This window comes from Catharus ustulatus, chromosome 21 (genome assembly GCF_009819885.2).
Source record: "Catharus ustulatus isolate bCatUst1 chromosome 21, bCatUst1.pri.v2, whole genome shotgun sequence".
Taxonomy (NCBI): domain Eukaryota; kingdom Metazoa; phylum Chordata; class Aves; order Passeriformes; family Turdidae; genus Catharus; species Catharus ustulatus.
The window spans coordinates 9,401,451-9,423,710 of record NC_046241.1 but is presented as its reverse complement, the minus strand read 5'-3'; the positions used below and the strand labels follow the sequence as shown (position 1 = coordinate 9,423,710).

The 22,260-nt window shown below is 46.1% G+C and overlaps 1 protein-coding gene across 8 annotated transcripts in view; it reads right to left on the bottom strand.

Annotated features, from left to right (window-relative positions):
* Positions 1-22,260, bottom strand: part of LOC117005526 (DAB2 interacting protein) — a 158,616-nt gene that overhangs the window by 88,985 nt on the left and 47,371 nt on the right. For 7 of the 8 annotated variants that reach the window (XM_033077191.2, XM_033077192.2, XM_033077195.2 and 4 more), the window contains exon 3: positions 6,153-6,271. In XM_033077191.2, coding sequence (XP_032933082.1) covers positions 6,153-6,271 — 119 coding nt within the window. Of the gene's footprint in view, positions 1-4,801; positions 4,873-6,152; positions 6,272-22,260 lie in introns of those variants that run through there. The other variant, XM_033077200.2, reaches the window with a different exon arrangement.

Genomic DNA, 22,260 nt, shown 5'->3' with positions numbered 1-22,260 from the left:
AGCAGGACTGCTCCTCCCAGGGTATGAGGGATGGTTTCAGCAGCAGCAGTTTTCACTGCATGCAGAATCCCAGAGTCCCAGGATGGGCTGGGCTGGAAGGGATCTTAGAGTCCATCTCATTCCACCCCTTTCCACAGCCCAGGCTGCCCAGGGCTGTGGGAGGTGTCCCTGCCCACGGCAGGGGGATGTTTAAACCTGGGATAGAAGTATCTCAGTATCTATTGTAAACAGATGATAATTAGAAAAGCAGAGAAGAGTCTAGAAGGAGCAGAAAGCATCCTCTGGTAGAAAAGCTGCAGTGATGGCATTTTCTTTCTCTTTTTTTTCCTTTGAGGTTATTGACATGAAGAGTAATGCTAATGTAATTGCACTGAAACTCATGCACATGAAAACCTCACCAGGGCAAAGTCAGAATAAATGGTCTGTTTGGAAACGAAATGTTGATGCAATGGAGTAGCAGTATGTGTCTTCAACCTGAAGAGTATCACGACACCAGGGGCCAGGCACAGCGGAACTGTCACCCTGGCTCAGCCTGCGCTCAGGGACACGAGCACAGCTCCCAGCTCGTACCCCTGAGGTGTGCACTGCTGCAGCACCAATCCCAGCTCCAGGCAGTGGCCACACGAGCCAGGAATGTGTATTCAGGCTGGGAGAGCGGCAGAATGAAAGCGAGATCCCTGTGTCCGTGAATCAAGCAGCTCCTCGGCCGCGCAGACAATGCCGGCGTTCCCCAAACATCGCTCACGCGCTAACCATCTGCAGCTGGAATACAATGCTCTGATTACAAACGTCAAAAAGATAGAGCAGAAAATTAACTTCTCCTTATTTAGTAGGTTTGCAGAAATGTGGCTTCACGCTACACTAATTCAGTGCCCTCGGTATGAAAACTCCCCATTACGATGTCTCGTCAAATTAGAGCCGACGATCCAACGATGCCATCTCTCTCCTCACACAACGCTCTATTTTGTAATTAAGCAGGACAGGGAAACAATGGCCTTGCGTATAGAGAAAAGGTCAGGGATGCAAAACATATTTTTGCAAGCTAATTGTAAGATGCATGAAGCCAATTATCCCAGCAGTGCTGCATATGCCGGAGCAGGAAGGATTTGCTAATTCTGCTCTGTGACTCCGAGCCGAGGCAACGCGCCGGCTGCACCCCGTGGGGCACGGGGCTGTCAGGAACCAGCGAGTGCACAACTGGGGAAAAGGCTGGGAAAATTCTGCCATGAGTCTGTGAAAATCATTCCAGCCTCTCAGCCCTTCCCCTGACGTTTATTATGACTTGAAGAATTACCAGGAGCTAATACAGCCTTTACTGAAAGCTTTAGGCATTACCTCGTTCAATTAGGAAGTTGGTTTGGATGTGTAGGATAAAGGGAAGTGTTTCTGTGTCCTTTTAGAATGGGGAATGCATTTACCTCAGGCAGCTTCTGATACAAGTTCACAGGTATCTGCAAAAGTCAAATTAACAGAAGGAACAGTTGGGACCTTGCTGCTGCCTTGGGAGAAGCTGAAAGGCCCCACATTGCTTTCAATCCACCCCTGTCCCTCTTGGAGTTATTAAATCATGATTCTTTCAATGCCTTCCACAAAAGTCCTTCCAAAATGTCCTCTTTTCATTACCAACATTTTCCTTTTTAAAATGTCTAAACTTCCTGATACCATGAGAAGAAGATGAGGAACATCACAGTTTATGGAGAGAAATGGTAATTTCTTCCTGCATCTCTCCTTCAAAGCAGCTCTCTCTGATTTTACTCCAGCCTCTCAGCACAGGCACTAATTAGAGATCAGTAATTAACTTTCTGGTTCATGAAATATTTTGCAAAGGAACCCCATTAAAAGGCTGATTTGCTTACTCCAGGACAAAGCAGCCTTGGCATAAATGCAGGTACTGCATGAGCCCGGTCTGAATTCTGAGACTGTCCTTGAATCTTGATTTTTGTGATGTGGAGGGGGAGTGGAGGCAGGCACCACCCTGGCATGAATGACATGGAGTGTCACAGGAGGGACTGCTGGATGCTCCTGGCAGTGCAAGATGTTTGATTCTGCATTTCAGTCACAGTTGATGGGGCTGGATGCTTCCCCTGCACAGACTGCACAGTGTTTCCTCAATATTCATTACAATCACAACCAGAGCCTGGCTGGCTGTGGTGTGCTGTCAGTGCCACCCTTCCAGGGTCCCTCTGGTGTAGATTTTCCTACTCAGCCAGCTTCCCTGGAAAATACCATCCAAGCAGGAGCCAGGAGAGGAAGCAGCTCTCCAGTTTGTTCACACAGATCTGAAAGCCCTCTGTGGCTCTGGGGTCTGCCAGTGTCCTACTTCTGCAGGATGAGTCACTCCTCTTTCTTCATCCTTCACCATGCAGCACTCACCAGATTCTCAAATGGAACCAATTTCATCATGCCTAAAAATATTTGACATATCAGGTTTGTTGGGAATAAAGAAATTAGATCACCAAGATGTCCCAAACTAAGTTTGCTGCAGGAGCACAGGTGTCCATCAGTTCCTGGTGCACCAGAATCAGCTTTGTGCACATGGAAAGCTCCTAGAGCAGACAGCACAGGCTCTATAGTAGGAATGAAATGTGCTGCAGTACATGATTTGTACAATTCCTCTTCCCTCTGGGGGTTAGAAGCAAGAATTTTGGATGGGCTAAAGACAAAAAGGAGTTTAAAGAGGAAGTCTCAGTAGTGCAAGTTGCTGCTGTTATTAATGCAGGGCTGTACCCCTTCCAAGGCTGAGGCTCATTTAACAATCAACCATATGCTCAGGCTTTTGTAGTGCCAATAAAAGCCTAAACAGAATGTTATCTCCTGGAATTATAAAAAAATAAAAACAAAAACCTTGCAAAATAATCACAAATGTTGGTAATCCAGAATCCCGTAGCATGAAATGGATTCTAGGTGCACTGAGGAAAGGTGTCTCCAGCAATGATCAGTTCAGGGATTCCATCAGAACACAGAGTTACCCAGAGTACACATTTTTCACCAAATTAAAACCATCTGAAGGCATTTGTCCACACAGGGATACCCTCTCAATGCTGGTGTAAAATCACCGTTGCCACTAAAAGAAAAACATCCCCACCAATAATTAACAACTGCAGCACAACAACCTCCTCCCCTTCTCTGGCTCCACTCCCTGTGCTCCATGTCCAACACAGAAATTTTCTCCATCACAAATTTTGTAGGAGAAATGTGGGTCCAATTAAGAAAAATCCATCTGCCAAATGCTTGATTTGTGGCTGATTCCAGAGGCCACTACAAAGCCAAGCATTCAGCCCTGCACGACAAAAACTTAGTGAGCTGCTGTAATCAATCAGGAGGCAGGAGACACTGTTAGCAAAAATCCACTTCTTGGAACCCTTTTTAGCTCTAACAAGCCATATGACCAGCCAGCAAATTGAAAGGAACACTCATTCCACAATCCCCCTTTAGATCTCATATTTACATACTCTGATTGTACCACATTAATGCATCTCTCATACAGAAGGTGAGTTACACTTGCTCTGATTTTGCTTCTCATACTATCAATAATTGTATTACTGTTACTGTAACAGGAAAAAAAGCAGTATGCACAAGACTGGCAAAATTAGGCCAAATCCATCCATGTGAACCCCAGGGTAATTTAGTGAAATTTATTTGTTTACATTCTCTGTCCCACACACAAGCCACATCCATGTCATTATCTGTCTGAACAGGCATGTGCACAGCTCATGTATTTCTTATATTCATCTGCAGGATAAACAGGACATGCAGGGAAGGGGAAATAAAGGAACTGAGAGGCAGGAACAGTCCCAATTTAGACACAAAGAAGCCAATAACAGAAGCATTTACGATCTGCTGTAGTAGCTCAATATTTCAACCCGGAGTGTTTTGACTGCATTTACTGCACTATTCATTTTTGCTATGGCATCCCCACAAAAACTGGCCCACGCTCCAGAACAGAACACTGTTCTAATGGTGACTTCCAGGAGCAGAGGAGTGGCTCCTGAACAATCAGCTTTGATACAAGATGGAGTCAAGAATCAAATACTTAAGAGGCAAATATTCCAATACCAAACGCTGCTCTGAAACAGTTCTTGGATGATGAGCAAGACAAGCACAGCAGCAAATGCAGAGAATGATCTGAGCTCTTTCACATACATTGTGCACATCCAATGGGATGGGAATGTTCAGAAAGATAAAATTCTCTTCTGTGACCAAAGCCTCGCTGCATGAGTGAGAGGCCCAGCTGCTGCTTTGCTTTCACCTCTCTGAGAGCAACAGTCCCTAAGGCCAAGCTCTCCTGCAGAGGACTCCTGCTCACCTGACAGATCTGACACCGCCACGGCAGCGAGGGACTAAGAGCCTGCTGTCAAAAGCCTCTGAGTCTCAGTGTCCTGCAGCTCAGGGATGTCTGTGCATCACAGGGGAAGTGCATTTTTGAGAGATGCCTGCCTAAGGTCTCATCTCAGGTATCACAAAGGTACCATTCGTTTTCAGTTTCTCATACTCATATAAGCAAATCCTTGGTTATTTGAAGCTGCCAAGTGCCACCTCTCCTCTAAGCCACACTTTAAGTTCTACAGTGCAAATGCACTCCAGGGTTCCCCGAGTCTCTCTAAGGAGAAGTTGCAGCAATCCGGGTCTCAGGAAGCCCAGCCAGCTCCCGGGCTGGTGTGCTGGGAGGGCAGGGAAATTATGAGACTTAATTTGGGAAAATAACTGGCTGCAGGGCTGGCCAGAACAGTTAATTCCCATGTCCTATCCTGCCAAGTCACAGAACAAAACAAAACCCGTGCAGGTAGAAGGGAAACCTTACCTAATCTGCCTGTTCTTCGAGCAAAGCAGCAGCACTGGAGGCACATTCCGGGCACCCCGCTCCACTCGCTTCCCTCTGGAACACAGTGCCCTACTTCGAGCGTTTGGGAAAACTGCAGCACAGCAATCAAATCAACTCTGCCTGCCCAGAGAGTAATCCCTGAAATCCTACTCGGCACTAACCAGCACAACCACTGCACTTGCAGAATCTGGAAGGAGAAAGCTTAGGAGGCTGCAGTAGGTCAGGAAAGGAAAAATCCAGATTAACAATTGTTGTTTGTGAGCTTCAAAAGCTCGTGGCCTCTCCAGTGAATAAGTACAGCTAAAACAAAGTAAGTTGTCATTGCTTTTCAAAGTGAAGCATTTCCTCAATGGGTTCTCAAGCACCATCCTGGTGTATTAAACTGCCTCTGCTCTGAGCTGGTTACATCAGGGTATGTCCAGCCTGGCGGAATTTTCAGACACCGACTTTTCCTGGCACTTCAATATTTCTGTCACTCCCCAAAATGATTTGTGTAAGGTTGAAAGATCTTCCTTTTGAAAGCAAACCACTGGTTTGTGGTTGGTAAAGGAATCTGTCTTCCCCAACCATGACCTTGATCTGCATGTGAATGTACACACGAATTTACCTGTCTGATGCTCAGGCTAACATAAATCTACACGGACATAAATACACACAAATCCACTAAAGAGCTGCTCTACTTTCTAACCAGCTGAGGAATCTCAAAGATCTCATTTCTCCTCTATTTTACTCGCAATTTGCTCCAATACTGGCTCTCCCACGTGAAATGCTTTATCAGATCCGTCTGCACATCCCCTGCAACGCGTCCCTCCCGGACTGAGCTCCTGTCATGGCTCAGGCAGAGGCAGCAGCTCCGGCCACAGCCGAGGCTCCATCCCCGAGCAGTGACGGCAGAAAACGGCGGGATGGAGTGAGGAGATGATGGTTGTTATTGTTCCACGGTATTGTTCCCACCGTGTGTAACCCAGTTGTGATCGGTGCAGTCCAGCGCGGGAGCATCCCTCCCTCCCTCCCTCCCTCACCTGCATCAGTCGGCTCTGGCTGCTGCATCTCTGTGCTATTTATATGCTGGTGCATCAATTTAGGATTTATTGGGGAAGAGAAAGCAGAACAGTCAGGTTTCTCTGCACCTGGAATTTAACCTGAAAAGGGAGGGCTTGCACCGTATCCTCAGCAACAAATTAAAACTACCCCTGTTACAATTAACCAAGTCTACTTCTTTCAGAGATGCAGCCCTTGCTCTGAGTAAGACAAGAAAGATCTTAACAAGAGCTGGAAAAATCAACATCCTCCTTCTCCCTCGCACACCCTCCGCGAAACGCCCGCTTACCTTTCATGGTCCACGCTCCTGAAGCCAGGTAAAATGTGCCGGAAGCTGCTGTTCCTGTCGAGCTTCGGTTGGCTCTTTGTCCTTTTGATGGAGCCTTTAAGCCGCCGGCTGAGGAACCCCTGTGGGGTGAGACAAGAACACTGAATGGCCGGGCCGAGGGGAGCGGAGCGGAGCCGCCCGAGCAGGCGGGCACAGCGTGCGGGGCCGCTCCCGCATGAGCGGCGCTGGCAGCGCCCGGCGGCAGCCAACAGCTGCTGGGGCCGGGCTGCGGCGCGCCAGACTCCCCGAAGCCTCCGTTACCCTGGCAACCATCAGCTCCCATCAAATCCCGTCTGAAAGACAGCCCTGGCACATCCTGGCAGATCCTGACAGAGCAGGGGCTGCCCGCGGCTCCGGACGCCACCCACGCCGAGCCGAGCCGAGCCGGGCCGGGCCGGGCACGGACCGGGCACAGCTCCGTTACCTGCTCCGAACCCCCCGGGGTCGCGGCCATGGCCGGCACAGCCGGGTTTAGCTGCTCGGCTTACATGGATGGAGTTCCATAAAGCGCCCGTGGGCTCGGGGTGCAGGCACCACCTCGGGCAGGGAGCGATCCCGGTTCCTTCCTTCTCCTCCCTCACCCAACACAAGTCACGGCTCCTGGAGAGCTCCGCACCAGAGCCGGCACCAAACGTTTTAATAGCAAAGCTTCTAATGTGTTATTTGCTTATTGTTAGGAGTTAATGTTCTACATAATCTGAACATTACATTTAATCTCTCCGCTAAATAAGGCAATAAAAGTATAATACTACTGTGCTGGCCGGCATCTGGAGCGGGTGAGAACGGTGGGAGAGGGTCAAGCACTTCGGCCAGAGAAAGTGCAGGAGGAGGGGGCATTTTGTAGAGAAACCAGGATTTTGGGGTGAAGCCTGAAGGCATGTTCCTTCTATGGACCATCACACAAACAACTCAGCAAATCCCCAGAACCAGAGGTTCTGCACGTGCCACTTCCCTTTTCCACCCCCAGGAAAGGGGGAAGACACCCACGGATCAAGCACAGATCCTGACATGTATGAGGAATACCCAGGGATCAAGCACAGGTTCTGACATGTATGAGGAATATCCAGGGATCAAGCACAGATCCTGACATGTATGAGGAATATCCAGGGATCAAGCACAGATCCTGACTTGTGTGAGGAATACCCAGGGATCATGCACAGGTTCTGACATGTATGAGGAATACCCAGGGATCAAGCACAGGTTCTGGGGTGTGTAAGGAATACCCAGGGATCAAGCACAGATCCTGACATGTATGAGGAATACCCAGGGATCGAGCACAGGTTCTGAGGTGTGTGAGGAAGGAAGTGTGAGAGAAGCAGAGCAGCATCCCTGAGAGTACCAGAGCAGCATCCCAGCCCTGCCCACGGTGCACCCTCTGCTCCAGGCAGGAGCCTCAGGAGTTTCTCCACTCACCACACAGGAATGGATCCTTGGCAGCTCACTTTTATAAATGAATACCTTTAATATGTCTTGCAGGGCGATAATCACAGCCTAACTTCTATGGAGCCTGTCATTTGTTCATGCCATTTAAACACTCCTTCCCCACCTCGGATATTCATGGCTCACATTATGTCTTTCTCAAGCTGCAAAATCTCCCTGGGCACTCTGCGTGCCTCTTGTTATGGAAGTGACTTTCCTGTTCGTAAGTGCACCAAGAATTTCAAACATCTAGATAACCAAAGGTGTTTCACATTTATTAAGTGCCACTTTACTTACCAACGAGGTATGTAACATGCATTTGTGTGGACTGAATATTTCTCCCGGAGTTATTTGCATGACTGAAATAGCAGGAGGTATAAAACACAGGCCATCACATTGTACTCCCTGTCATACTGCACAAAGCCAACTGTGAGATAACAAAGGCCTTTTCAAAAGGGTTCTGTCCCTGAGAAATGCCTTTAGAGAATTTTATAGTATAGAGAAACATGGCTGTGAAAAGCAAATTTGAGGATTTGCATTATCTAGAGCCTTGTTAAGATATTTCCCTCGGTACTCAGACCTTAGCCAGCCTCCTACTCATCCTATCAGTGTGGTGTCAGCCCCACACTCATCCTATCAGCGTGGTGTCAGCCCCACACTCATCCTTATCAACTCTCCATGCTCTTGTTCTCTGACTGGATCAGGCTCTGGTTGCCTGCTATGGACACTGGCCAATATTTGTTGTGAAGGGAAAATCCAAAATGTACAATGGGCCAAACACCTGATACTGCTCTAAACTCCTCTGGTGAGAAGGTTCCGGCCTAGGAACGAGAGATTGGAGTTCCTTAATCACTGCCAGCCCACCCACAAATATGTTCTCATTTTATCAAGCTCCTTCTTCAATCCAGGAATAGCTTTGAACTCTGGACAGAGAGATAAGGAAAAACCCAAACGCCTTCTGCAACCAATGATGACATTTTTCTTCCTCAGTTGTACATTCCACATCTCCACAACTGTTCCATGATTCGTGCAGGATTTGGAAATTAGAATTTAGGGTTGCAGCAAGACATTACTTCCCTTCTGTTTCCCATTGTTTTTACATTTGTTGCCACCAGAAGGAGATCACACGGAGCCATTTTCCGTTTTCACTGCCAGCTTCCTTGGGAGAATGAGATGTCAGAGATTTTAATGCTGATAAATTATGCTGCTATAGTGATACTTTGCACCTCCATAGTGCACACCAGAGATCAGAAAGCCTAATGTGTGAATTAATACCTTCTGTAATTTTTAGGTGGGGTAAGGAAAAAAGACAGAAATTTGTCTGTGAAAATACAAGAGAGATTCTGACCCGGGGTGTGACCGCCGAGCTTTCCTAGTGAGATCATACGGACATGATCCATTTCTTCTTCATTTATGACTTTAAACAACATTTGATTCTGATCTCCAGACAAACAAGGCTAATCCCACCCTCAGAGCATTGCCTGCTCCTCTAGCTGAGCTGCATTCTTGGCAGTTCCAGCAATTAAAGTGCTGCCCTTTGCATGTATGTTCTTTAGACACTTTTAAGTTTATATTGAGAGCTGTCTAGGGCAGAATTGTGTCTTCCTGTGTGTGGGCAGCATTCAGCACCAGTGAAAATATCTTAGCAAAGATTAAACTAGTCACTGAGAAAGGTTTCATTCAGAAGTTAATAGTGTCTATGAAATGACAAAAAATAGAAACCTGCAGAGCCCAAGAATCCCTTCAGCTAGAATAAATCATGAAATATCCTTTACAATGGAGGCAGAGATACCAGCTATATAAATTCATCCCTGCACAGCCAGAAGTCTGAGCAAGAGGAGATCTCTCAGGGTCTTTAGAGACAATCACTGTGGTCAAGAGTATGGCCCCATGCAATCCCTGAAAGCCCCTGGAGCAATGTGGCACAGAACTCATCAAGCCTGGCAGGAAAAAGGGTGAACCATGGAATCACAGACCCTAAAGAGCAGCCAGTGCCACCCCTGCCATGGCAGGGACACCTCCCACTGTTCAGGGTGCTCCAAACCCCATCCTGGGACACTCCCAGGGATCCTGGGGCAGCCACAGCTTCTCTGGGAACACACAGAGCTCCCACTGAGCCCTGATTTCACTTTTCAAGTGCAAGGGCGTTGCTTTTCTTGCTGTGTTTCTGCTGCTTTGCCTCTGACATCTCCGAGCCCGGAGTACAATCGCTCTAATCACAAGAGCTGACTGAAGTCACAATAAGACACAAAGAACGAAGGCAGAGGAAAACAAAACAAATCCTTTTGAGGAATGGCTTAATCACAACCACAGCAACTCCAGCTAAAACAGGATGGCACAATTCAAAACAATACAATTAAATCTGCTGTGATTTGGGCTCTTTTTTACATATTTGACAAACCCAAATCCAATGCCATCATCTCACTGCAGACAGAGGAAGGTGGGACTCTCATGTAAATTTTTCTTCCTTATCAAATTTGGCATTTTTGATTACTCTAGAACCTGGAAATAATCTTATATTCTATTACAATGAATATTTTTGGTATTATAATACTTTTAAAGCATATGTGCAAGCCCATCAGCACCATATGCCTTCGAGAAGCAGGAACTGTAGAATTCCACACGCCCTGGGGCAACACGAAAAAAACTAGAAAGGAGAGAGAAAAAGGGAGGGGAACAAAACTGAGCAGAGTGTTAATGACAGCAAAATCTGGAGCTCCTGTTTTATTAAACATAAAGTAATGATGCAAGTCTTGTGTCTGGAGCTGACTCCCACACCAATAACGTTCACTCTCAGTGAACCCACACAATAAAGTTATAAAGGTAAAAATTCAGCACCATGGAAACACAATAGAGATAAAATTTTAAAAAATGATATATCAATAAATCAGGCTGGATGCCTCATGAGCAGCTTTCTTTGGAAGAGTCCTGGCAGCTCTCTGTGTTCTCTAAGCCAGGAAATCAGGGAGAGGCTGGGGCACTGGGAGGGCACTGGGAAGGCACTGGGAGGGCACTGGGAGGGCACTGGGAAGGCACTGGGAGGGCACTGGTCAGACAGGAGCACAGACACAACCCTGGCTTCTGCTCTCACCCCAAACCCACACAGATCAGATCACAGCAACTACTGAACAGATGGGGTTATTTTTATAGTTCTTCCACATCTTTTTGTTTTAGTTCAAGCAAATCTCAACTCCAGGGGATATGAGAGGACATCAGGATTTTTTTTCACTACTCATAATGAGGACCCTGCTATAAATAAATGTTTGTCTGAGTACAAGTGTGCAATGCAGCCTTCCATCCCAGTCTCCATGTGCTCTGCTATGTCAGGGATAAGGTATAAAACTGGGAGTAAATATTTTCTACCAGACCCATCCTTAACCTGGGCTTTACAATTTTTATTTATTTGTATTAAACTTAATTCTGGAATTAGTTTGTAGTTTTTTCTGCTGCTGCACAGTACATGGAAATACCCTCTTATTGAGGCTCCACTAATGGATAATTAATATTTGTATTTGTGAAACAAGTCGAGCTGTGCCAACACTAAGCATCCTTTTATAGCCATAAATGTTCCAAACAAGTGAGTTTACCCATTCCTACAATTACCAATGCTAGTCTTGGCTTTCAAAATAAAAGAGAACCCTTTATTGGGGAGCATCTGATGCTGCCTCTTACTAGGTTAAAAGCATCTAAGTGCACATTTTTACCCTTCCCTCTGTAGAACACGACATCATTGAGCTACCCCAAGAATGCAGAGCCCAAAACAACCCTGAGGGTGAGCTCAGGCACTGTTTGTGTCTCTCAGAAGCCCAAGAACAGAAAAAATCCCCCGAGCACTCCCTGGCACTGAAGCAGGGCAGGAAGGGAATTTCTGTACAGCACTGACCTTTATGGATCAAATATTTTTCATTTGTTCAGTGTTAGAGGCACAGGGCTGGAAGTGTCTGTAGCCCCTCAAACACTTCATATATCATTTATTTCTGTCAGCTCTTTTTGATTTGAACTTTGCAGTTGGAAGTTGCTTTGCTATCCTGCAGCTCTGCTCCTGTCAGGTGTGATGAAGGGCTCTGTTCAGGTGACCGAGCACACGGCCCCTATGGAACTCCCTTCCCCAAAAAATGCATTTCCAGGATACATGAGGCCTGTTTTGAACTTGGGCACGTGGGAGGCAAGAGAGAGTCAACCTTGAGGCTGAAGACACCCCCAGACTTATGAGAAATCTGCAGAAATGCCACTTCTGCAAGTTTGTCAACCAGCACCTCCAAATTGTGTTCACATGGCAAACCCCAGCTTGCTCTGGAGCTTTGCCCACTGCAATCCCAGGGAAAGGGAAAACCAGAGCAACAGTGTCCCAAGGTCTGCAAAGCAGGAGAGATGTGAACTTCAAAGGAAAACCAAAAGAGTTCATCCTCTCTGGACCTAGAAATGCAGCCACAGGTTGATGTGTGCTCTCCTTCTGACCCCATGACTTTGTTTAGGTGGGTGCAAGGTCCCTCAGTCTCTTTCTCCATTTAATTTGATACATCTCAGGACTGTTCTCAGTCACCCTGTGAGCCCGAGGGGCAGAAGTAGGTCAAAAAATCATGGAATTATTAAGGTTGGAAAGACCTGTAACATCATCAAGTCCAGCTATCAAGCCAGCAGCACCACCTTGCCCACCTGTTCCAACACTGGACAATCCTTTCCATGAAGTTTTTCCCTACATCTCATCTAAACCTGCCCTGATGTCTCACCAGGAGCAAGGAACCATCACTTGCTCTGACTGACTTTATTCTGAAGGGGTAAGGAAAGCCCCTGGGAGACAGAAGTGTTTTGGAATTAGGCTAAACCCCAAAGGAATGACAAAACAGCTGCAAAGCCATTGTGTGGCTGGGGGTAACTGGCAATAAAAGCTCCAGTCCTGCTGCTCCACACTCTGTGGTCAGATTTGTGCTCTTGTTGAAGGATAGACATGGAGATCCATGTTCAGGATCATGAGAGAGGCTGTCTGGGAGCCAGGCCATGAAGCAGCCCCAGAATGTGAGAACCAGCTCGTGCTGTAAACGCTGCTTAGCAACACTGCCCTGCCACGGCCAGAGAGGAATCAGATCTGCAGTGTCATTGCAAACACGCAGCTCAGCCCATCTGAAAAATCAGATGAAGATGCACTGATGTCTCCCAGGTCACCCAGGGGACACTGTGGGTCTGGCCAGGTCAGGAAAGCTGGAATTACATCAAATGAGAGGCACTGGGGGTTAATTATGGATATGGTAAATCTCTCACATGTGAGTATCAGCAAATCACAGAGAAGCAGCAGTAACAGAACACGTTAACACACAACATCTCATCCCTTTCCCACCTCAGGCCAATCAAGGATTGCTGCTTGAGCTCCATTTTCATAGATTTTACCTATCTTTGAAACTGCCTTGGTGACAGGGTCTTTTCCCACTGCTTTGGAGAAAGAGTTCCATGGACTGGCAGCTCTCAGCTCAGGACATTCTCCCTGGAATCTTCAGCTACCTGCTTCTTCACAGAATTTCACTCTGTTCCTTCCCTGCTCTGGGAAGATTCCCTTCCCAGCCTTTAGTAAAGTACCAGACTTGGGAAGTCTGGGTCTGGATTCTCCTCTTAGCACTGATGGCTTCCATGGAACATGGACAGGGAACAGGTGGGACATTAATAAAGGATGAAGGAACTCAAGTGTCAAGAAGAATCCAGTCAACCACACTTGGGCAGTTGTTGTTATTCAGGGATCACTTGGTTCTTCAATTTGGATTCTTTTGTTCTCCTATTAAAACAAACCCACACTACTCTGGATTATTTGTTCCCAGCTCTGTAATTATCATACTGTCAACATTTCACATCCCAACAAGACAGATAAATATTCCTTGGGAAGGTAGGAGAAGGGTAATTGAGCAATCAGGGATGAAAGATGCTGAAACAGAGACACAGAGAGAATGCAAGTAACCTTGAAGGGCAAACCCAGTGATTCACCCAAAGAGAGCAGAAGTGGGGACAGCCTGACCCAGAGCAGCCAAGCAAGGATGGCACCTGCAGGAGGATTTCAGCTTCCTTATTTAACAGGCACAATGGAGTCCCCCAGCCCAGAGCACAAACTGCTGTATCCAAAACCCTGAAACATCCTGCTCCAAACCCCTGCCAAGGGGGTTTTGCCAAGGGCTAAGGAGCCCAGGAGCTTTCAAGAGCTGCACTTGGGAACAGTTTCTGTGGGCAGCACTTCAGCTCCAGTGGGTCACTGACCACTGAGCTCAGGCATTACATCAGGTACAAAACCTGTCTAGGAATAGCTGTCCCTACCCGTGCCTCTGCTTTGTATCCCCGCCCACTCCCCCAGTCCCGTTTTTAATGAGATGCAACCTCAGGTGCTCATGGGACACTGTTCAGAGTTAGAGACTCCTAAAACAACGAGCCCAAATGCCACCTAGAACTGAGAATAGTGTCGCCAAGGCAGGAAAACATGAGGGAAGCAAATTTACCATCTGGAACAGCTCTGTTCCATCGCCATGAGCCCATCAGCACCCCGGCGGCATTACCCCCCCAGGACAATGGGCCAAATTTGTGTTCCTATGGACCCTGTGGGGATGGGAGTGTTGGCTCTGCCTCAGGGTAAAGCTGCAGTTCCCTTCTGGGGAGACCCTAGCAATCGTTTTACGACACTTCCCGTGCTTTACGGCAGTCCCTAGTAACAGTTCTACGACACTTCCGCGACTTATGGCGGTCCCCAGCAACCGCTTTTACGACATTTCCGCACTTTATGGCGGTCCCTAGCAACTGCTTTTATGACACTTCCGCACTTTATGGCGGTCCCTAGTAACCGTTTTTTACGACACTTCCCGTGCTTTATGGTGGTCCCTAGCAATCGTTTTACGACACTTCCCGTGCTTTACGCCAGTCCCTAGCAAACAGTTTTCCTACAGTTTTGTGACACTTCCGCACTTACGGCAGTCCCTAGCAACCGTTTTAGGACACTTCCGCGCTTCATGGCGGTCCCTAGCAACCGTCTTGCAACATTTCCGCGCTTTATGGCAGTCCCTAGCAACAGTTCTACAACATTTCCGCGCATTATGGCAGTCCCTAGCAACGGCTTTTATGACACTTCCGTGTTTTTGGTGCTCTCTAGCAACCGTTTTACAACACTTCCGTGCTTTACGGCACATGGATGTCCTGCTGTGTCAGGCATCTCCCAGCTCATTCCCACCTGAAACCCCTGGGGCAGAACAAACATTTTCCATTTTTCCATTTTCCATTTTGCACACTATTGATGGCCAGCTCTAAGACTGCAGCAAGGTACCAACACCAAGCTGCCTCATTTTCACTGACAAATCTTGTGTGCTTTTAGTAACACATTTTCTACAAAAACAGCTGCCAAGCCAATAAATTTTAAAAAGCAGTTGGTAGATGATGTGTTTAGAGTAAAAAAAAAATATTATTATCTTTTGAATGTAGGAATTCATTGTGTAATTTTGCAGTAAAAGTTACTCATTCAAATATGAAACTCATGTTCCAGGCAGATGCTCTTGGCTTCAAAAACTTGCCCCACATTTCTGCAGCTTAAATTGGAACATTTGTATTCAGCAATAATTACAGCTGCAATCAAACAAAAATGCTCACTTTTGTGAAGGTGTGGGGAATACCAAATGGAATTCAGATGATACATCAGCCCTGCATTTCCCCTATCTACCTCCCTAGACAACTCACTTCCCAGACATTGTGCAAATACTCAAGATGAAGTTCATTTATCCTCATCTCAGAATTCATGAAAATGACTATTTCAGTTTGATTCACCTCCTACTTACAGCTTTGGAAAAAGGGAGAAAAATTACAATGGAAGTATAAATATAACACATATATGACATTTACAGGAGTACCAGCCTGGCTTTCATGATTTCTCCATCCTTCAGGACACACAGATCAGAAAGCTTTTTGATTAAGAAAGCTCAGAGAGAAATGAAAACCAAGGCAGGACAACTCCCTGCTCTTTTTCTCCACCTTTACTCCTTTCCTTTCCCTCCTCAGCTCGTACTTTGTGTCTGATTTTGGGCTGAGGTGCTGAGGAAGGTGATGTGAGACAACTGACAATTCTCTTAAAACACTCACATTGAAAGATATAAACCAAAAAGAATCTCCTTGAGGAACTGGAGGTAAAAATTAAGTTCACTGCTAGTTTATCCCTCAAAATAATAAGACAGACATTGCAAGTGACAGATCCTATTTTGGGGTCTTAGCGGTGACTATTTCTTGCCTAATTATTAGCAGTGGATTTACTATCTTTAAAGCAGAATTTTGTCACCCCGCAGGAAATTTCAATTCTATCAGGCAGACTTAAGTGTCATTCACTTATTCCTTGACTATTTTTGAATTAGTTGCTAATTACCTGTGAAGGTTTTGTTCCCAGAGGGCCCGAGGGCAGTGCCTCAGTCACAGGCAGTGCCACACCAGCTGGGACACTCCCTTGTTTCCCAGGAGGGGATAGCAAGGTATCCTCCTCTACCCCCTAAGAACAGCAAAAGATTTTTTATTTCTTGTGTCTAAACGGCCTCATCACCCCTCACCTTTTCCATGGGACTCCCTGGGAAATGTAAAGTAAATTAACCTTGAGTTTAGTCAAGTAAAGTGACCTTAGTGATGCAGGCTGAGCCATCACGGGAGTGCCATGGAGGTGACCCTGCAAGAGGCAGGGATGGAGGGAGGAGAGCAGGACAGGGACAGGGACAGGGACAGGGACAGGGACAGGGACAGGGATAGGGACAGGGACAGCTTACACTGCTCAGGATGAATCCCAAGCTGCAGAGCTGTGCAGGGAGCTGCACGGAGCCGTTCAGGAAATAAAGACATGATTAGTTCTGGAGTTAATTTCCTTGGTGCTTTGAAAAATGGTGCAGGGAAGATATGATCCACTGTAATTATGGAGGAAGATAAAGACAAGAAAGTTTCTGGCGGAGCGCCAGGCCTGGGAACACCTGAACACCTGAGGAAAAGCAGCAGAGCTTCCCCAGCTCCCTCTCAAATTATCCTTGATGCCTGAGCCATGAATATCACTGCAAAAAGAGTGGGGAGGACAAACAGAGAGCAGCTTATCAGAGAGCAGCGCTGAGGAAAAGTGACAGCATGGAGGAGAAAGGGAATCTTGTTCCCATGGCAACTAAAGTTTGAAAAAAAAGTATCTGGAAATCAGTGTCACCTCCCGTGTGTGCTCCAGCAGAGCACAGCCCTTGAGCTGCAAGGTCCTGAGTCCGTGCGGTCACCAGGAGAGCCTCAGTGAGCCAGGCTCTCTGAACAACAGTGTCACCACCTGGACAATCAGCCTCACACGAGGCAGCGCCAGCAGGGGAGGGAGAAACCTCCAAAACCACTTCCAAACCATCCAGCCAAGGGCCACAGCTCCTCCATGGCTGTTAAAGCTCAGCCACTGCCACGGGGTGCACAACAGGGACAAGGACACTGCCAGCACCTCTCCCATCATTTCCTGGCACTGCACCCTCATTATTGTCACCATCCACAGGTGCCATGTGAACCATCCACAGTGAAAGACCAAGGAATTATGGCTCAAAGTATGTTCTGGCAATTAAGGAGAAGTGTTCAGTCTAAACCAGAGAAAAAAATCTGTCTCAGAAACAGAACTTGGTAGAAATGTATTGAAAACTGTTCAGGGTGAACTGTGGCAATGCCACAGATTGCTATGAATTCCAGTGCAATGAATTCAGATTTCAGCAAATGCCAAATATCCCTGAGCTAAAGCAGCACAAATCCTCAGTGGAAGAAGTTCAGAGATGAAGGTCTTGATGCAGTGGGCACTCATCTTCCAGTCTCCAGGAGATTCAGATAATACCTTCACTCTTTGCCTTGTTTTCTGAAAGCACAATGTCAGTGCCACAGAAAGAGGGAGAATGGAATGTGTTTATTATCCTACCTTTCATATCTGCAGGACAATTCTTTATCTGTGACCCAGAAACAAATTAAAGGGATACTGTCATGTTGGATATTCTAATGGCCCTCTTTTCTCTGTGCTACCAGCAATGTGAGAGCTTTCAGTGCCCAGAGGTTTAAACAAATTGAAGCTTTGTTTGTTTACTTTCTGCCTTTCATTCACTGCACAGAAATGAAACCAGTCAGGTCCATTTGCCTCCCTACAGCCTATCAATTAGTCCAGGCTGTTTGCACTTGGGCTTCCTGGGAGGAGACTGAAACATTATCAATTTTTTCCTTGTAGCAGCTTTGAAATGAACATTTCTGTTCAAATCACCCTTTGGAGATGGAAGTCTCTAAAGAATGGATATGGACCAAGTACGTTGCTGAAAAATCCAGGGAGAATCTGAAATTGTTTCTCTGTCTTTGTGGGGGAAATTCAAACAAAAATACACCAAAGTGTATATTGAATTGGTAAATAATCACAAAAGAATTGCAAATAAACATGTTTTAGGGAGTAAAGGCCAGTCATTGGCTGGCTTAAACCACTTTCACCATTTCTAGTGACACTTGAGTTGGTTTTGTTTCTTCTGAGATGACCAGCAGCATGACTACACAGCCCCAGCTGTTTCATACAGATTTTGAATGATAGGGAAAGTGCTATAATCTTCCCAGGCCTTAGTTTCCCATTTCTTTTCAGGCATTATGGTAAATTGCAACCCCACAGTGCCTGCAAGCCTGAATTCATTCAGATTGGCAGAACACTTTAACAGCTCCAGATGAAAGGTGCTACAGAAGTGCCAAGTACTATCACTGTAATTATCATTCAATATACACTGATCAAAAGAATGAAATGTGAATTAGCATTTCCTATTAGCCCTACTTACTGCCTAAATGTTAAATATTCCTCCCATGGGCTCTCTCCATGAAAACACACAGGAGCTGTTGGTGTTTCTCATCTGGCTACAGCACTTCTTCCCCAGGAGTGGAGGAATGGAGGGATCTGAGGAGAGCCATGAAATCAGGAGAACACAGCAAAAACTTGCTCAGGCTTTCTGGAGAGTTTGGAGCTGCTTTCTCACCCTTCCCCTCTCATTTCTGGCACAAGGAATCTGTCCCAGTCCCGAGGAGTTTGTGCTGTTACCCTGGGACCCTGGGTTTCACACAGCCCAGAGGGACCAGTCCAGTGTCCTTGGAGGCTGAGCAAGTGCAAACATCTGGAATATCTGAACAAAGTCCATGGAATTGTGCCACTTTAGACCCTCTGCAGAGCCAGGTAACTTCCTGAAACATTTATTTTCTCCCTTCCCACCCAAGAACTACACAGTATTTGACTTTGTTTACCCCAGAAGCACAAGTTTCTCTATTTATCCACTGCCCAAGCTTCACACAGGAAGCAACAACGTGAGCTCCTGCCCTAGTCCAGAACACATTTCAGAGGTGTTGGGGCACAGAAATCCGGTGATTTGTGGCATTTCCCTCTTGGTGGTAGCTGGGTGAACCCCAGGTTAAGCCAGGGGCTCTGCCTGGGCACTGGGAGGAGCCTCACAAGCAGCACCAGGTCGTGTCCCATCCCCTCCTCACTGCCCACACCAGAGCCAGCCCTGGGAGCTCTCTGCTGCCCACCCACCCCAGTGGGGCTGGAATCAAAAGCAGGCCAGAGCCCCACAAAAACTACAACAGGATCACTCATACTGCTGTAGGGAAGTGGCCTCAGTGTGTGAATGAAGCTGCTGATGAGCCCTTGTGCTCTTCTTTTCTCTAAAACTGTCCTTCAGACAGCAGGCTCTGACAAAGAGACCTCCCTGGAACACACTCGGTTCAAAAAGGGAAAAAATCCATGCCCTGCCTTGCTGAGCCCCTTTCAGTGAAGCAGGTCACAGCACCATGGCTTTTATCCTGTCATTCTTGTCTCCTGCTTGATGCACATCATAAATCCTCAGTGGTTTGGACTGCAGCTCTGTGCTGAAATCTGACAGTCCCTCCTATCTCTGACCATGCTGCCTTCCAGTACTCCCCAACTGGAAATTCCAGGTTTACTTAAAAAAAAATTCAAGCTACAAGGTCAAACTCAAAGAATTAAAAATATCTTTACAGTCAAGTTTACTTTCCAGTCCCTGTGCTAGGGAGCATTGAGTAGGGAAAAAGATTCCTTTTTTCAAAATGAAATTTCTCCTTCATACCTTAACTAGAATTTATCTCATGTCTCATAAAGGACAAGTAAAAATTAAAGATCAAAAATACTCACAGATTTATGTTAATAAGATGACTTAGAAAAATAAGGCAGAAGGCTCTAATTTAAATAACAAGCAATTAGAAATTTGACAATATGAGGTGCTGGCAGAGAAAGGAAGAAAGTCAAGGCATTTCTGCCCCAGGAACAAGGACTTGGGAGTCCAGGTACCCACTTACTAATTTTCACATTACAGCATCAATTTGGAGGATATTTAATTCTCCTGAAACTGAGGAGGATTTCAGAGAGGTAATTAGGAATAGCTTAGCTAGTGGTTAACACCAGGATTGGGAATTAGAAATGAAGAAATTCGGCTCAAGATGCATTTTTGGGCTTTGGAGCACGATCAAATTTAAGTTAGTTAAGTTTTCCCTCCCTCAATTTTCCCAGCTGGAAAATGAGGGTGGTAAGAATGAACCAGCTTTGTGAGGGCCTGGAAATCCATCCACAAAGGATGCTCAAGGTGCAAGGTCTGGGTGCTGGTGCTGACAAACCCCCCTGAGAGCCACGTGAGCCCTCCTGATTCCTGCCAAGCACACTGGAGACAACTGCACAGGCTCCAAATCACCTCATTTTCCTTCCAATCCCTAAAATGCTCCCAACCCAAAGCTTCCAAGCATGTCCTGTTGCAGAAGTGGTGAGTGAGCTGACAGATCCATTCTCCAAGTCATTTCCATATTTCTTGCTGCCTCCAACACTGGTTACCCAAAGTCAGTTGCAGCTGACAGTTTAATGATAATGGCTTTATGTTTATATATCATCTGTGATAATATTCCTATTCTCCTTAAATTCAATCCCTGCAAAAGGGGCATTTAATATATGCAGCCACAGACCAAAATGACAGTAATTTTCCCTTTGAGCTGCAGTGGTTTAGTAAACAATTACATTTCAATTAAAGAGGGGTGATCATGCCGAGGGAAGTGCCATTCCACTCTCCACATAATACAGGAACATAAATTCTCCAAACTCAAATCATTATAATATAATTTACATGACTGCTTTTCAAAAAAAAAAAAAAAAAAAAATTAAAATGGGAAATAGAGTTTATTATGCACAGGCAAAAACTTGGGGAAAAAAAATCCTTCAATATCTTGTCCACAGCAGCTTGAACTGGGATCCCATTATTTAGGATTATGTTCAGTGAAGAGGAATGGCAGAAGGGCTCTTCACTTTCATCTCTCCAGGAGTTTCCATTTACTGCCATTAGTATTTAATACTTCATTTATCAAGGATTAAAACCAGGATAGATGGAGGAATGCTGTAAGAGTAGCTTATGATGGATCACTGCAAATTTAGCTGTGTACTGAGCCCAAAGAGGCAGGAAAACTGCAGGAAAACAAGTTCATGTTACAAGGGGAAGAAAAGCTCTGTTTTGGTGTGGTTTGGGGAAATTTTTGGAGCCAATGTGGTTTCACCAGAAGCACTGAAGTGTTTTTGGTGCTCCTGGAAAGCAAATGATTAATGCTGGAATTGAGGATTAAAGGGCTGGAGAAAGAAACCCTAAATTCTGCCCAGTAAAAGACAGAATACAAGTGCTTCCAGGAGATTTTGGCAATTTGGACTTTGCTTGGCCTGGGATATTTTCCTAGGCAATGAAGCAAATCGGGCTCTAACAGAAGGAGTCAATAGATGGCAGTGCTTGATGGGATGGGAGTGAGTCCTCCCCAGTGAGCCTCAGCAGCTGCTCCCTGCAAGGTGAGCACACTGAGGGATTCCACTGGCACTCAGCAGACCTGCCCAGCTACTGGCTCCTGAGTTTGACAGAGCAGCCCAGAAATTTCAGGTTTGACCCAGCTCACACCTCGAGCTATTGGGATTCAACAGAGGCAGAATGCTCCTCTGGATTCTCCTAAAGCAAGGCTTTAACCAGGGCCATGGGAAGGGACATGTTGGTGTCACCTGCCCTGCAGCATCACAGCTGCTGCCAGCTGCCCACTGGCAGGGACACTGAAATAAATCTGAACACTTGGCTCTAGGTCAGGGACCCCTTGGGTTGGAGCCTCAAATTTCTCAATTCTCTCAAATTTCTCAATTCTCACAAATTTCTCATTCTGTATCAGCTCATAGAGAGCTCTGAAGGGAGGGATTTATGTACATGAAAATAATTCTTGTACAGCATGAGATAACCAGGACTAGAGGAGACTTTTCCAAGTTTAAGAAGCTTCATTAAAAACTGATTTTAGGAGAAGGGGTAAGAACAGTTAAGTCACATATGAAGATATAGAAATCTTAAGAGTTGATTTTCATGGTTTATATTCCATAATTTAAAAACTACCAGGAGCTCTTGTTTTCAAAAACCACAATGCCCAATTATCTGCAGCCTGCCTGCTAGGCTTCTGTATTGGGAAGGGAACTCCCAAGGGAAGTTCCCAAATTTCCACCCTAGTTTGCTCTAGTTTTGAAATGAAAGAAAGCAACTGGGAGTGCAACACTGCCAAAAGTGCAGAATCCAATGGCTCCTGAGCTTCCCAGGCCCTTGGAGACTCAACAGCAGAAGGATGGAGATGTCAGGGA